Source organism: Falco rusticolus, chromosome 10, assembly GCF_015220075.1.
Source record: "Falco rusticolus isolate bFalRus1 chromosome 10, bFalRus1.pri, whole genome shotgun sequence".
In the NCBI taxonomy this organism is placed as follows: Eukaryota; Metazoa; Chordata; class Aves; order Falconiformes; family Falconidae; genus Falco; species Falco rusticolus.
The window spans coordinates 35,645,765-35,658,849 of record NC_051196.1 but is presented as its reverse complement, the minus strand read 5'-3'; the positions used below and the strand labels follow the sequence as shown (position 1 = coordinate 35,658,849).

Below are 13,085 nucleotides of genomic sequence, written 5' to 3'. Positions count from 1 at the left end.
CAACCCTGTACTGCCATTGTGCAACCCAGAGCCCTGTCTGAAGAGCAGCTGGGGCCCCAACTCAGTATAAACGCAGAATTTTAGAGGTGAAAAGTACATCATCATAAATATAGTTTTAGCTGATCCACTGGGTTATCCTTAAAAGCCCAGACCTGAATCCCTTACAGACACATGTGATGAAGAGAAGGCCACAAGCTATAAAAAAACATTTCAAATAACAGCATCCAGAGGAGAAGCACTGAAGCCACCCTGCAGAACTGTCCCTTGCGAACCAGGCAGGGGGAGGTGCGTGCTGTGATGGAGCAGCAACTGGCAAAAAAAAAAAGATGCCCAAATTTCTGCTGCAGCTTTGCGAGGATCATACCAATCCCCACAACCTCAGTGAGGGTTTTTCAGAGAAGGCAACAGGACGTACTTGAACAGTTAAACCACTCTGGGGCATGCCAGGGTTGGAGGCTGGAAAGGCTCCATGCACCTGGACCTGCGCGGTGAGCACGGGAGGGAACCTGAGAAGATTAACTAGAGTCAGTTGAGATGCAAGGGAAAGATAAGGCTGAAGGGACCACCAAAGGTGGTTCCTGCTAACCAAGGGGTGACAAGCTCTTTGGGGGCAGGACAAAGATGTGTCCTTTTGTAGACAGACAGATGAAGAAGTGAAGGTGAAGGCCAGGACCGAGAGGATGGAGGTGTAAAGGCAAAGTGAGCTCATGCCTTCTGTAACGGAGCAATGCAACCTGAAAAACTCCTGTCTGCACTGGCTTCCCCAAAGCCTCAAAGGAACAGAGATGTCCTGCAGAGATGGCATGTGCTCGCAGGGTTAGCTACCATGAGTACCAGCAGATGCAGAGCTATGTGAAGGGCAAGGCTTCTAGCAATTACTCATAAAGAGCATTTATTTCACAAAAACAGTGTTATAAGTAGGGGGAAAAGCCACCCAGAGAAGCTCCTCTCAAAGAGCACCTCTGTGCTCTCCGGCAGCCACGACCAGGGCACCTTTACTCCCTTTCCTATTTTGCTTCCTCTTCTTCTTTTAAATGAAAGACTCGGGAGAGCAATGGGCTCTATTTATACCCCAGGAGAAGTAGGGGCTGCGTGACCCATCCTGGGGCAGGGGGCTGCAGGGTCCCTCGGGAGAGGCTGCCACAGATGGGAGCAGCGGACACTGATGGACTTGGGCGATGCCACGGAAGCAGAGTGAGCTGGGTCGGGGCGGCCGTTAGACGCAGCCCCCGTAACCACTCTGCGTTTTCAGGCTCACCTTGCCTGACCCTCCTGCAAACGGCACTACCGCAGGGCAGCTGGCGGTTATCTGATCCTGCGCATCGCCAGGATCTGCTCCACCACAGACCACAGAGCCGGGCTGGGACCTCTGTTTCCAGGTGAGAAGACAGAAGCAAGGTGGCACACTGAGATCGGTGGGATTACTGGTCTGTGGAGAAGAGGATGCTAAATTCCTGGGAACACAGAAGTCGTCATCTGGGGCTACTCTGTTAAATTCTGCCTTCGGTCCTCAATAGTCGATGGCTTTCACTGCATCCCCAACTTTGTCAGTGATCCGCAGGTGGGCACGGCCTTCCTCCGACATGCTCCTCCTCACCTGCCCATGCCACAGGCTTCGCAGGGCAGGACACACACCTGCTGACTCTGACCAAGACCTCTGGTGCCACTGAGCAGTAAAAAAGCAAGGATGAACTTCACCATAGGTTCTCATCTATCTTGGGAAGAGGCAATTAAGCCATCTGCAATCAGCAGATTCAGGCTCCTTGGCCCTTAACAATGTGCCAAGCAACCTCATCGGAAAATTAATTTCTGTCACTTTGCTAATGGTCTTTTTCTGCCTGAGCAAAAGGAGAGCCATTAAAAACCCCTCAGCGCATAAAGATGGGGACAGCATGTCTGGCGGGATAACCCAGTGATTAGTGCTATTGCCAGCATCACACAATACATTAGTGTGTGTCCTGAAAGAGGCTGGGTTGCAAGTCTCTGAAATCCACTGCCAGTGTGAAACTGTGAGATATCCCAGACACCGTCATGGACAGCAAAGCAATGCAGAACCAGCGAGGGAGACGCTCAGTGCAGGAGGAAAGGGGTGAGGAGTGCCTGGAAAATACATATGTGCCATGTGCTGGGGTCAGATAACTCCATGCCCGACAAAGTAAAGTAGCTTTGCTACAGAATGTTTCTTAAAGGACATTAAATGGCTTAAATGTTGGCTAAGGGAGAAAAAAGAAAAAAAAAAAAAAAAGACTCTTTCTAGGCTGTAAGAAAAGGCTGTATGCCCATGTCACTTCTGAGCAACACCCTGCTAGAAGAAGTGGGTGTGAGGCTGCGCTACAGCTCGGCAGGACCAGGATCGACCGTGGCTTAATAGGAAAGATTATAAAGGGAAGATGGAGGAAAGAGAATCTGGATGGACAGCGAGGAATTTCCAAGGCTGGGAAATTAAAAAGAGGAAAACTTTCTAATCTCAGCTGCAGAAAGGCTGTCTGCAAAGTGAGATACAGCAGAGAGGGAATTAACTCCTCCAAAAGATACAGTGAAAAGCCCAGCTCTTGGCTTCTTTGAAGCCAACCTGATAAAAGACTTCAATTTCTTAAGGAGTTTATGGTGGAAATCAAGGCTGCACCTGCAAAGAGAAGGACTCAAGGCAGCGCCGGGAGCAAGGTAGGAGCAGGCGGGGGGGTAGGGGGATTACAGACCCTGTTATACATTCTGCATACAGGGCAGGACAGCAGGAAAGCCCCAGTCCCCCCTTCCTCAAGCCGTGCAGCGTGGCTAACGCTCGCCATGCTGGTGAGCAGCCCTGGCCAACGGCTGAGACATCCCCGGTGACTTCTAGAAGCAGAGCCTTTCCTCCTGGCTAAAGCTGGTCCCCGGGAAAAGCAGTTACTGGGGTCTTACGTGCAGTCGGGGTGAAGGACACTGGCCGGGGGCCACCAGGGTTCACGGGGGGCAGCGGCGGCATGTTGGGAGGAGAGGACCTGGACTGTATCTTCACTTCCACGGGCGATCCGGGCATCACTGGCACCCTCTTCTCACCAGCAACTGTACGAAGAGAAGGTGGTAATGCTTAGTGACAGTCACGGACAAGTGTTTCCCCACCCAGCACACAAAGTACAGTTGCAAGGGTGAAGATGAAAGGCTGGAGGGGGGGGAAGTCACACCAGACTCCCACGCTGCTCTGCGCAGCCCCGAGGTGCCGCGGGGAAGAGGCTCCTGGGGTGCAGCAGGTGTCCCCAGACGCTGCCCAGCAGGCTCGATACGCCCGTGTTCACCATCCCAGTCTCTCGACCACATCTTCTCACCCCTCGTGCTTGAAGATACTTCCTCAAAGTATTTCTGCCTGTTTGCTTTGCTTTTCCCCCATTTAAGATCCCCTCGATGGTCCCCAGCCGTGCCCACAAACACCCTGCCATCATGGGGTGCCGAGGTTTCCCAACAAAAACATGTTCCGAAGCAGCTGCTTTGGCAAACGGCTCTCTGACCAGCTTTGCATGTTTGCCTTTTTGAAAACCAACTCAAATGTAAACCATCCCGCACCTCCTCTCCCCTACAGGGGTGGTCCTCACTGCCCAGCGCAGCCCCCCCCTGCCAGCATACATGCAGCCTTGCACGCACCCCGTGTCCACGCTGCCTGGCCCTGAGATGGCCTCTCCAGAGGAACTGCAACCTCTTTTTGCAACAGGCAACCCAGTTTTTGGGTGGGTGCCGGCCCGGCGTGCAGGGAGCAGTGGTGCAGCTGTGCCAGCAAGCAAGCAAAACCAGCACAGGGCTGGAAAGATGAGCTGACATTAGCTATTCACATCCCCTCTCCTGCATGCAGTTTCTAGCACCCAGTACACCACCAGCTCACTCTGAGGCTTCTTTTCCAGCCCCTGGGGGTCCCTCCTGTGGGCCCAGGCTCTGGTGGGACATTCCAGCTCAGCTGAACAGTGTGGCCACACTCCTGGCTCCAGTGGCTACAATCAGCCTCAAAAGGCATCCTTGGGGGGAACCGAGAGAAAAGGAGGAAATACATGCTTATGCAAGCCTTGGGGTTTGGCGGGATTTTTTCCAGGGAGTTATTTTTGTTTTTTAAATCCAGACAGCTCAGCAGACAAAGCCTAATCACCTCCAAAGCGCAGCTCCCATGGGAGCTGACGCTACTCCAGGGGTGCTCCGCATCGCGACCCTGGACAATGGGATGCAATGCGAATCACCCCTCCGAGAACATGATTACTGCTCCTTGCTCCTCAAGCCGCCACTCACCTCGTTTAATTAGCTCGCTAATGAGTTGTGACCATGCTCCAGCAAGTCCCCGCATGGGAATACTGACGGGTTCCCAGCACACCCACCTGCACCCCAGCTCAGATGGCGAGGGAGGTGCAGACATCTTTCACCTCTCCGGTGCGTGCAGGCTGGGATTCGGACCAGTGAATTTTCTCAGGCAGTATTTGGCTGTTGGTGGGCAGAACTTTCAACCAGAGCTGCAGGGCAGCAGCCAAGCGTGCCGCTTCGGATGCGGCAGCTCCCACACAAGCATCGCTGCTTGGCACAGCGGCCAAAGGGGGCTCCAACTGCACCCTCTCGAGGTGGGCACGGCTGAAAACAACACATGCCCGGGGGCTCTGTGCCGCCTGGGATTGGTCCTGATGCCTCTCTAAGCCACAAAAGAAAGGTATTAAAGCACATGCTGTAATCTAATTAAATTAGATTACAATCTGATTTCAATCCTCAGCTTTTACAAATAGCTGTCAGCTGTAAGAAATGCAGTTTTCAAGTTCTGGCAAAGCATTTAAATGCTGAATTCCCATAAAGCAGGGAAGCACTGAATAGATGGCAAAGTTCTGCACTGCCATACAGCCACCAAGCCTGCTACTTCACAAGTCCTGACAACAAAAATGCTGCTTTCGAGGGCAGAGATGACGTGAACTGGCACCCGAGCCCTTTGTGCCACTGGCCTGGAACCTGCTCTGTGAACCACCAGCACCTGCTCTGCCACACACACTAGGAACGAGCTGGCTCATTTATTTTCCTTATGGCAAGTCATCATTAATGTCAGCAAGGTAACAAATGAAGTTCGTTACTCCTAGGTTTTTTTGGGTTTTTTTTCCTGTTTGCAGAACCATCTGTGGAAGGGGGAGCAGAGGTAAATATATGCTGAAATCCATGTCTTCCTGGCCTTTCAGGAATTGCTATAAAACTTGCATCCAACATACTTCCATGGCAGAAAGTTTGTGTCTTCATTTATTTAAGCCTGCTTTCACAAAGAAAAAAACCCAAAAAAACATCACCCAAAAAACCTCAAACCCAACAAAACTTCTAGGCTTTGCTTTCATGAACAGAGTGGGGAGATACCGAAGCCATAGGAAACTACTATTAATTTTAACATATAATAGCCGTATTAATACAATATTGCAAACTACTAGTCACATACATTTGATCCAACTTTCATACAATTTAGCACTGATGTGCAGCCTCTCCCTGTCGTATCCATGCATGAATATGACATTCAGATGAATAACAATGTATTTGATGTAGGAACATGCATCATTCATGCACGTAGGTGCCTGTTCCAGCAGGTGAGTCTACTGGAAAAAGCAGGAGGAGGCAAACCCCTGCCTTGCCAAATAAATGCAGCAAAACAGTCAGAGAGCAGGTTTGGCACATGAAGTGAGGGGCACCTCTACCACAATAAGTCTGAGTTCACTTACCCAGGCAGGGAAGGGAAATGCTGCTAAATGACCCAAATTTTTCAATCAAAACAGCACTAATTGTGCCTATCCACCACTCAGTGCCAGCTGCCTGATGACCATCAGGGGACAGAAACATGTTTGCTCAGAATACGGGAATAATTGCAAAACAGTGAGCTAATAACGCAGGAACATAACCTGTTTGCACATTGTCCACGGACAGAGACATGAGATACGGTTCACGCTCTTCTCTGCAAGCTCTCTGCCCACCTCTGTGCCTGCGCAGCTGCAGGTGTGCCAAGGAGAGCGTCACATCGCTCCCCGCCTGCTGCTAGCCCTTTCCCACCACACACCCCAAATACCAACACACTGCTGCCCACCTGCCTCGTTTCATCTTCTTCACCCCCTTCCCCAGGTGCACGTGGCCGACCTGATACTGCCATGCTGTAGAGAGAAACAGAGCGTGAAACCAGTCCTTAGGGTTTCTCCTCTTTCCTCCTAACATGCTCCTAAGGCACATTAAGGAAAGCAGAACTAATTCAGATAATTTGCAGGGGAGCGGCGAAGTCACATGGACTCTACAGCCCCAAAATAAAACCAGCTACTGCTGGGCTACTCCACGAGACACCAAAACCAAAGCCCACGAGAAGCCAACACCTTCTTTTCTGAGCCTACTCTGACAGACAAGAAGCAAACAGGATTGTTAAATTTAAAAGCTTCCTGTCAATGACCTGGGGCATCTATAAATGCAGATAAAAACCATCTTTCAAAAACTCATTTTTAGCCTAAACACATCCATTTGCTGATAATCAGATGTGCGAACAAGACTGCCAGTGAGGACCTGAGTCAGCCTCAAGTTGACCTGGTCCTAAAACCAAGCCTGTGAGATGGTCTCTGGGGAAGCACCACCTACCCCATCTCTTTCTTCCACATTTCACTGTTCAGAAATATTTACTGGCTCACCAAGAGCAACATTTCGGCACTGCTTCCAGATGCACAGAGAGGATGCTGAGATGCTCCTTAAAATGCCTGTAAGTCACTCCACCGCATCAGTCATCTGAAATCATGCTGAAGAGTCAAATGCCGTAACAGGTTTTCAGACGATGCTCTAAGAATTCTTGTCAATGACTGAATACTCTGAGTGTCAGAGCAGGACATGTGCCTAAACTGGAAACGCTGGGTTGTTTTCCTTCAAAAACTCCTCCTTCCAAACCCTACCTGGACTGAGAAACATTTACTGTTATTACTTTCCAAGTGGTGTCTGCAGGACACAGATTGAACATGTTTATGACAACACTTTTGCTGCCAAACATCAAAACTTCGCAGTGACACGAGCTCCAATTTCCCAGCCCCTGCAAAGCTGAACCAGGGAAAGAGGCGGCAGTGACGCGGCCACCCAGCCGGGGGGAGAGCTGCATCCCGGCCCCCAGCGCGCCGGGTTCCACACGGGAAGGCGATTCGCTCAGAGTAAATCAAAACCCAGTCACGGAGATGCTGTTTTAGTCTTGGCTTGACGCAAGAATTTCATCTTCTCCACAAGCTGATGGAGCCTGAAGACCAGATTTCACAGCGACTGGAGTTACAGATCTCAGATGCTGCAAAGCCGCTGTCTGGGCCAGCAGAGCTGTAGGTGTGTATCAGTTTATGCTGCGTGCCCTATATATTCGCGTGCCCCAGTTAAGGAGCCCAGGTGTGCAAGAGACTAGAAAGCCCCAGAGCTTTGAACACACCCGAAACCCTTCAGCCCTCTGCTCTCCAGCGACACGAAAGGCCCCGGCTGTATGCGACTCCCTGCACTGTATTTCCTTTGCTGCTCCAGTTCTCATCCTAGCGTAACAAATTAAAACAGGAGCATATGTCAAGATTAAGTGCAGCTGATGATCTTCCTTGCTGGACAGGAGAAAGAGCTAAGTGAGACAAGAGGACAGCATGCCAGGAGAAAACCTGGGGTCTTGACTGGTCCTTGGAGAAGTCCCACTCCTGTGCTCCCAGGGCACTGGAGCTCTGGCTCTCTGGCACAGAGGGGGCAGTTTCAACACCCGCTCAAGACAGATTTAATCATATTTATTTTCTTCAAAGAAGACTTCCACCTATGGTGTTTAGTACAAAGAGAGTGTTGCTGTGACAGGTAACCTTTGAAGAATGGCTAGCATTTACTCGCATTGTGAGCTGTATAAAGAAGCCGCTTTATTAATCTCTTCATGTCTGTGAGTTTGAAAAAAGGGAAAAGGCACAAGAAAAAAGAAATTGTGACAAGTTAAGGAGTATTTCAAGTACACTGGAATTTTAATTAATCCTTAAATGCCTTTAGCAATTAGAGAATAAAACAAGACATAAAAAGAAATAAAACGCTGCATGAGGAAAACTGGATGTTATCTTCCTCCAAAAAGCAAGATAAGGAACTGGAGAAGAGAGCCAGGAATAACCCCAGGGGCCGACAGACACAAGCGGTCTCCTCCCCATCCGCTTCCCAAAGCTCAAAATATAGTTCTGACAGACAGCAGAATACCGTCAGGATGGGAGATTTATATTTACTAACAAAAAGTGGATCCTCAACCCATCTCACATCCTTCCTGGGGGCACGGCTCCTGGGTTGTGTCTCCCATACACAGAGTCATGCTCTAAAAAGGTGTTGGGCAGTTATGAAGTGCCTGAGGCTGGTGGTGCTCTGCACCGCGGGACGATGCTCAGGACAAAGCGCTGATCTAGCTGTGATGGTGGAGCCATGAGCTTGCTGAGAGCAAGGGAAGAGAGAAAGAGCCGCTGCTACAGTGCAGAAAATGTGGATGCTTTATAAGAATTTACACCATAGCATCTGCACGGGCACTATTTAACACCATCCAGCAACCTCAATGAGTGAGCACACAGAGTATGCGCAGGCTCTTAAAGGCTGCTGTCAGCTCAAGACACCAAAGCCTTTCCTCCTCCCTTACAGAAAATGAATTTAAAGTCTGTGGCTGGGTGTTTGGAGGGCATGCACAGCACGAGCATCGATATCTTCAAGCTATTCTTCATGCAGGTGTGGGATTCCCCTTGACTCACTGTCACGAGAGTTGAAAAGGAAGGCAGAACCTGCCTCCCCTGGGAGCGATTTTGTAGATCCCATCGATAAATAAGCTGCACAGAGTCAGAACTGCTTCTCACAAGCCCGTCTGCCAGACTCAAGCACTCCAGCTTTCTGTAGAAGTCAAAACATGAAACGTATTGGAAGAAATAAAGAGAAAAAAACACATGAGACAGCACTGCATAACTGGCCGGTGCGCACAGGTAAGGGTCTGCTTTCCCCTTTTGCAGGACAGTGAGAACAGACTCAAAATCAGACCTTGTCAACAAGGCTTTGACCACTAAGCAGTTAGATTGAAAGTCTATAAATTAGCAAAGTTTTGGTTTTAGTTGATGTCTTTTGGAAAAAAAAAAAAAAGAAAGACTGTGTGCAAGGGTTTGCCCAGTGGTTCAGAGTCTCAGGAGTGAAAGCACGTAACGGTTTCATACAGAAATAAGAGGTTTAATCACAGTAGATGTTTTTGACTTTCATCTAGAACATGCAGAATATGCTCGTAACCTAAAAAGCCACTCCTCACCTCAAGAAGTTAAGAGCCCAAAATTTGTACCTGCCTCTTGAGAGCAAAGGACTGGTGAATTGTCCCGGTAGCAGCAGCCAAGGTTAAGTCTGGCAGGAGAAATTCTTTGTTCACTCACCCAGGAGCTGGGTCTGAGCTTGTTCTGGAGCCAATGGACAGACAGACACCCCCAAAGATGATTCAGCCCATCCCAAATCATTCCCCAAAGCAAGGGATACAAGTCACACTCCAGACATACCTCTCTCTCCACTGGCCCTACCACCCCAGATGACCACTTGGACTACAGGCATGAACTGTACATCTCCCCCAAGTCAGCGAGACGAACCCTCCCTAGAAACAGCCCTCTGAACCGGGGGCTTGTTTCCCCACCACTTGCACAGGTAAGAGCCTCTGGTTTGAGGCAAAGCAAGGCAAAGCTTGCCTGAACGGATCAAGAGACCATCTGAACGAAGGAAGCGAAGGAAGGACGCCCCTCGGTGACCTCCCCGCTGGCAGTGGCAGGCAGGACCCTGCCTACAGCCTAGCAGAGCTGTTCTAAGAAAACTGGCTCGATACATCGTCCTGGAGAAAAAGCCAGGGAAACGGCCCGGAGCCGTCTGTTCCAGCCCAAACGTTTGTGCTGAAAAGGACCCGCTGCAGTTGGCTCGCCTCGCAGGGTTCCCTGTTGATAGTCTGAATGCAAACGAGAGGCAGCATCAGTGTAACCTGACCTGATAATGTAAATAGGGTGAAATGAAATATGGTTCGCCACCTCCCCAGCTTTGGCGAATGTTTATTTTGAATAACATGCTTATCTGCTCCAACTGCTCACCATCTGTTTTCAGTCTCCACCAAGCTAATATTTTTCACATTTAGGAACTGAGAGATGGGAAGAATTACATTTAAATTTTATTAACATCTTTCCTGTGCTCTAAGGTTGCCTTTCCCTCCCCTTGATGGCTCTAAGCCATCTGTAGAGCACCTTTGCAGTTCTCCAGGGCATGCAGACGAGGGGTTATCTACATGGAAAGCAAGAGCATCGTTACTCAGACTTCTAGAAAACACCATTTACGGCTACTCCGCTGCAATCCCTCCATCACCTGCCTCCAGACAACTTCCCCCAAGCTCAAACTGGAATCACATCATCGAGGAAATAGCCAATATTTTATCCTTTTGCAGCATCACTGCATCAAAAAGCAATGGAGGGGGAAGACTGAAGATAAGCATTGGCAACAAGGCAGCCAATACAGCAGCCTTCGGAAAAAAAGGATCATTGGGCTAGTCCCAGTTTGGTGGGGAAGGAGACGTTAAGAGGCTTGCAGTCAGGATTACATTTCTATAAAAATATTGACATTTATTTGCATGCAGGGTGGTTTCCAGAGGTCTTCCTTCGCTTGAGTCAATAAATAATAATTTACAACCAGATACCGGGAGACACGAGCGCGTCACAAACAGGTCAGCAGCAAATGTTGGTCAGCTGAGGTCTTTCTCCATCCTCCTCCCTCCACACCAAAGCACAGGGCTGGCTAAGATGATACTACAGCATCTGTTGCAGTGGGTAACTTATGTTACTGTACGGATACTTCCTTCACTAAATGCGATCAGCCTATTTTTACCCTGTTTAGCTTGGGTTTATAGCACATCTAGGCTCCTGAGCTGTAAGATGCTGTGGGAGGGGAGAGGACTCGGCACCTCGCAGGAGAGCCTCGCATCACACAGGAGGGAGCTGCTGAGCCTGGGATAGGCATTTTATAAATCAAAAATAAATGCGTGTATCTCCATTGCCATCTATTCCTCTCCCACACACAGCTGTTTCACTTTAAATCTCAATTCAATGTGAATCTCAGATAGAAGAACTTGAAAGAGCAAAGTATGTTATCATTTGCAACCAGTCCAGAAAGCAGTTAATAAGGGAAATAAGATTAATAATTTATTCCTGAAGGCAGACTGCAGATCTCTATCTGCCTTGCCCTTCAGTGATTTTTATAAAAAACTATTAATGTGCCTGGCTCTACAAACTCATCAGTAGCACAGGCTGGACCTTACAGCCATTCTCTTCTGCTGTGTTCCCACCCAGTCAAGATGGTTGCAGCTCCAGCTCTGCCTTCACCTTGGCCATGTCAGACTCATCCACACAAACCCACCTGCACGGCATCCCTGCCTCCTCAGCTCTCGTTTCCTCTTGGTCCGTGGGCTCATACCAGGGCCAGCGGTGCAAACCCATGGATGCAGGATCCATCCCACAACCTATCACATCCTACAGCCCCTAGAGTGGGGTATACACCAGGCACCTCAAATTCAGGTCGTCTTACTTCTACAAGAACACAAACCACTTTAGCATGGTACCCATCACCCTCCTGCTCTCTCTGCCACAAAGGAGCAAGGGAATAGTTACTCAGACCGCAAAAGCTGCCCTGAAAACCATTTACACACAGCGCAGCAGCCACCTGGTAGCTGCTGCTGCTCTTACCAGCACATCACAGCAATTCCCTTCCCACACCACCAGTGCCCATGCAAATAGGTTTTGGGGACCCAAGTTCATCTCTTGATGTCCCTGCCAGCAGCTTTTGCGCATCGGCTGTCTCCAAGGGACACTGGGGAGCCCGAGGTGTCCCAGTGTGGGGAGCCCTCCCCATCCCTGCCAGCTGCTTGCTCTGCCCCCATCGGAGACAGCCACCCTGAAGAGAGGAATATAATCCTGGAATATATCCCAGCAGAATATATTCCTGGAAACCAAAGACAACAGAGCAGCCAGCATTTCAGTTTTACGATGGGAAGCACTTTGGGGATTGAGGGGAGTGCTCCTCCCTCCCCAAAACCACCCCCCTGTTCCTCAGACCTCTTTGGCCAGGGTTATGACATGGGACACAGGCAGGGGCTGGGCAGGGCAGCTGTGTTCAGGCAAAGCTGGAGATGCTCGCTAATTCATTTGATTAGTTACTGCTGAAGTGTTTTAGCAATTTTTCATTAGTTCACTGTTCCATTTGAAGTTACAGAATCAAGGCACTTTTTTTTTGTTGTTTTTTAAGTCATCCACTCCTATTACAATGTTAAGAAATATTTACTCCTCCACACTGTTTACTTATTAGGCTAAAGCACTCAATGAAAAATGAAAGCAGTTACAGATATCAAACAGGCAATTATCACAATCATGGAAAAATTAGTTCTTAAAAGTCTCAGCCTGCTGCACTGCTCTCCAAATCCTCCGACTGCGAGTGAAACGATAGTGGCGGGAACAAACTTTCCAGATGGGAACATCTGTCTCTCATTTGCCGCAGGGAAGAAAACACCAGGAAGATTAACGGCTCCAGAGTCCAGTGGAGCCCAGACACAACACGTACAAAAGGGATACCATTTAAAAAGAGACTTGGAGCAACAGCTCGGTACCAAAGATTTTTTTTTTTCTTTATGATTATTTTGTGGGGCTTCTACATACAGAGAAATGATATGTTGGGGGAAAAAAAAGAGCTTGTGTTTCACTTACAGGGAATGTATGTACAGCAAGAGCAAGAATTGAGTTAACCATGCTTATACGAATGATAGATGTCACTTTTACCACCTCAGCTACTTTTTAGATATGAAAAGTCATTTTAAAAGTTGGTTTTAAGGGGTTACCCCCAAAAGGTCTGAAATTGCACCCAGAGCAGCAAGCACAGCAATGGAGAGGGCAACTTGTCCCTCTGGGGTCCAGGGAGTATACACCAAGTTTACTCCAGAGAGTAAAAGGTGACCTAGCAGGTGGGAAACTCGCAGCTGAAGGATGCGCTGACCCAGCCTCCCCCAGCAATGCTAGCACCGAAAGTCCACTCTAATTAGTGTTCTTTAAACTCTGCCACTGTTCAGGGATCACATT

The 13,085-nt window shown here is 49.1% G+C and overlaps 1 protein-coding gene across 4 annotated transcripts in view; it reads right to left on the bottom strand.

Annotated features, from left to right (window-relative positions):
* CBFA2T2 (CBFA2/RUNX1 partner transcriptional co-repressor 2) overlaps positions 1-13,085 on the bottom strand; it is a 66,274-nt gene that overhangs the window by 15,070 nt on the left and 38,119 nt on the right. For all 4 annotated transcript variants that reach the window (XM_037401929.1, XM_037401930.1, XM_037401932.1 and 1 more), the window contains one exon: positions 2,902-3,045. In XM_037401929.1, coding sequence (XP_037257826.1) covers positions 2,902-3,045 — 144 coding nt within the window. The remainder of the gene's footprint in view (positions 1-2,901; positions 3,046-13,085) is intronic.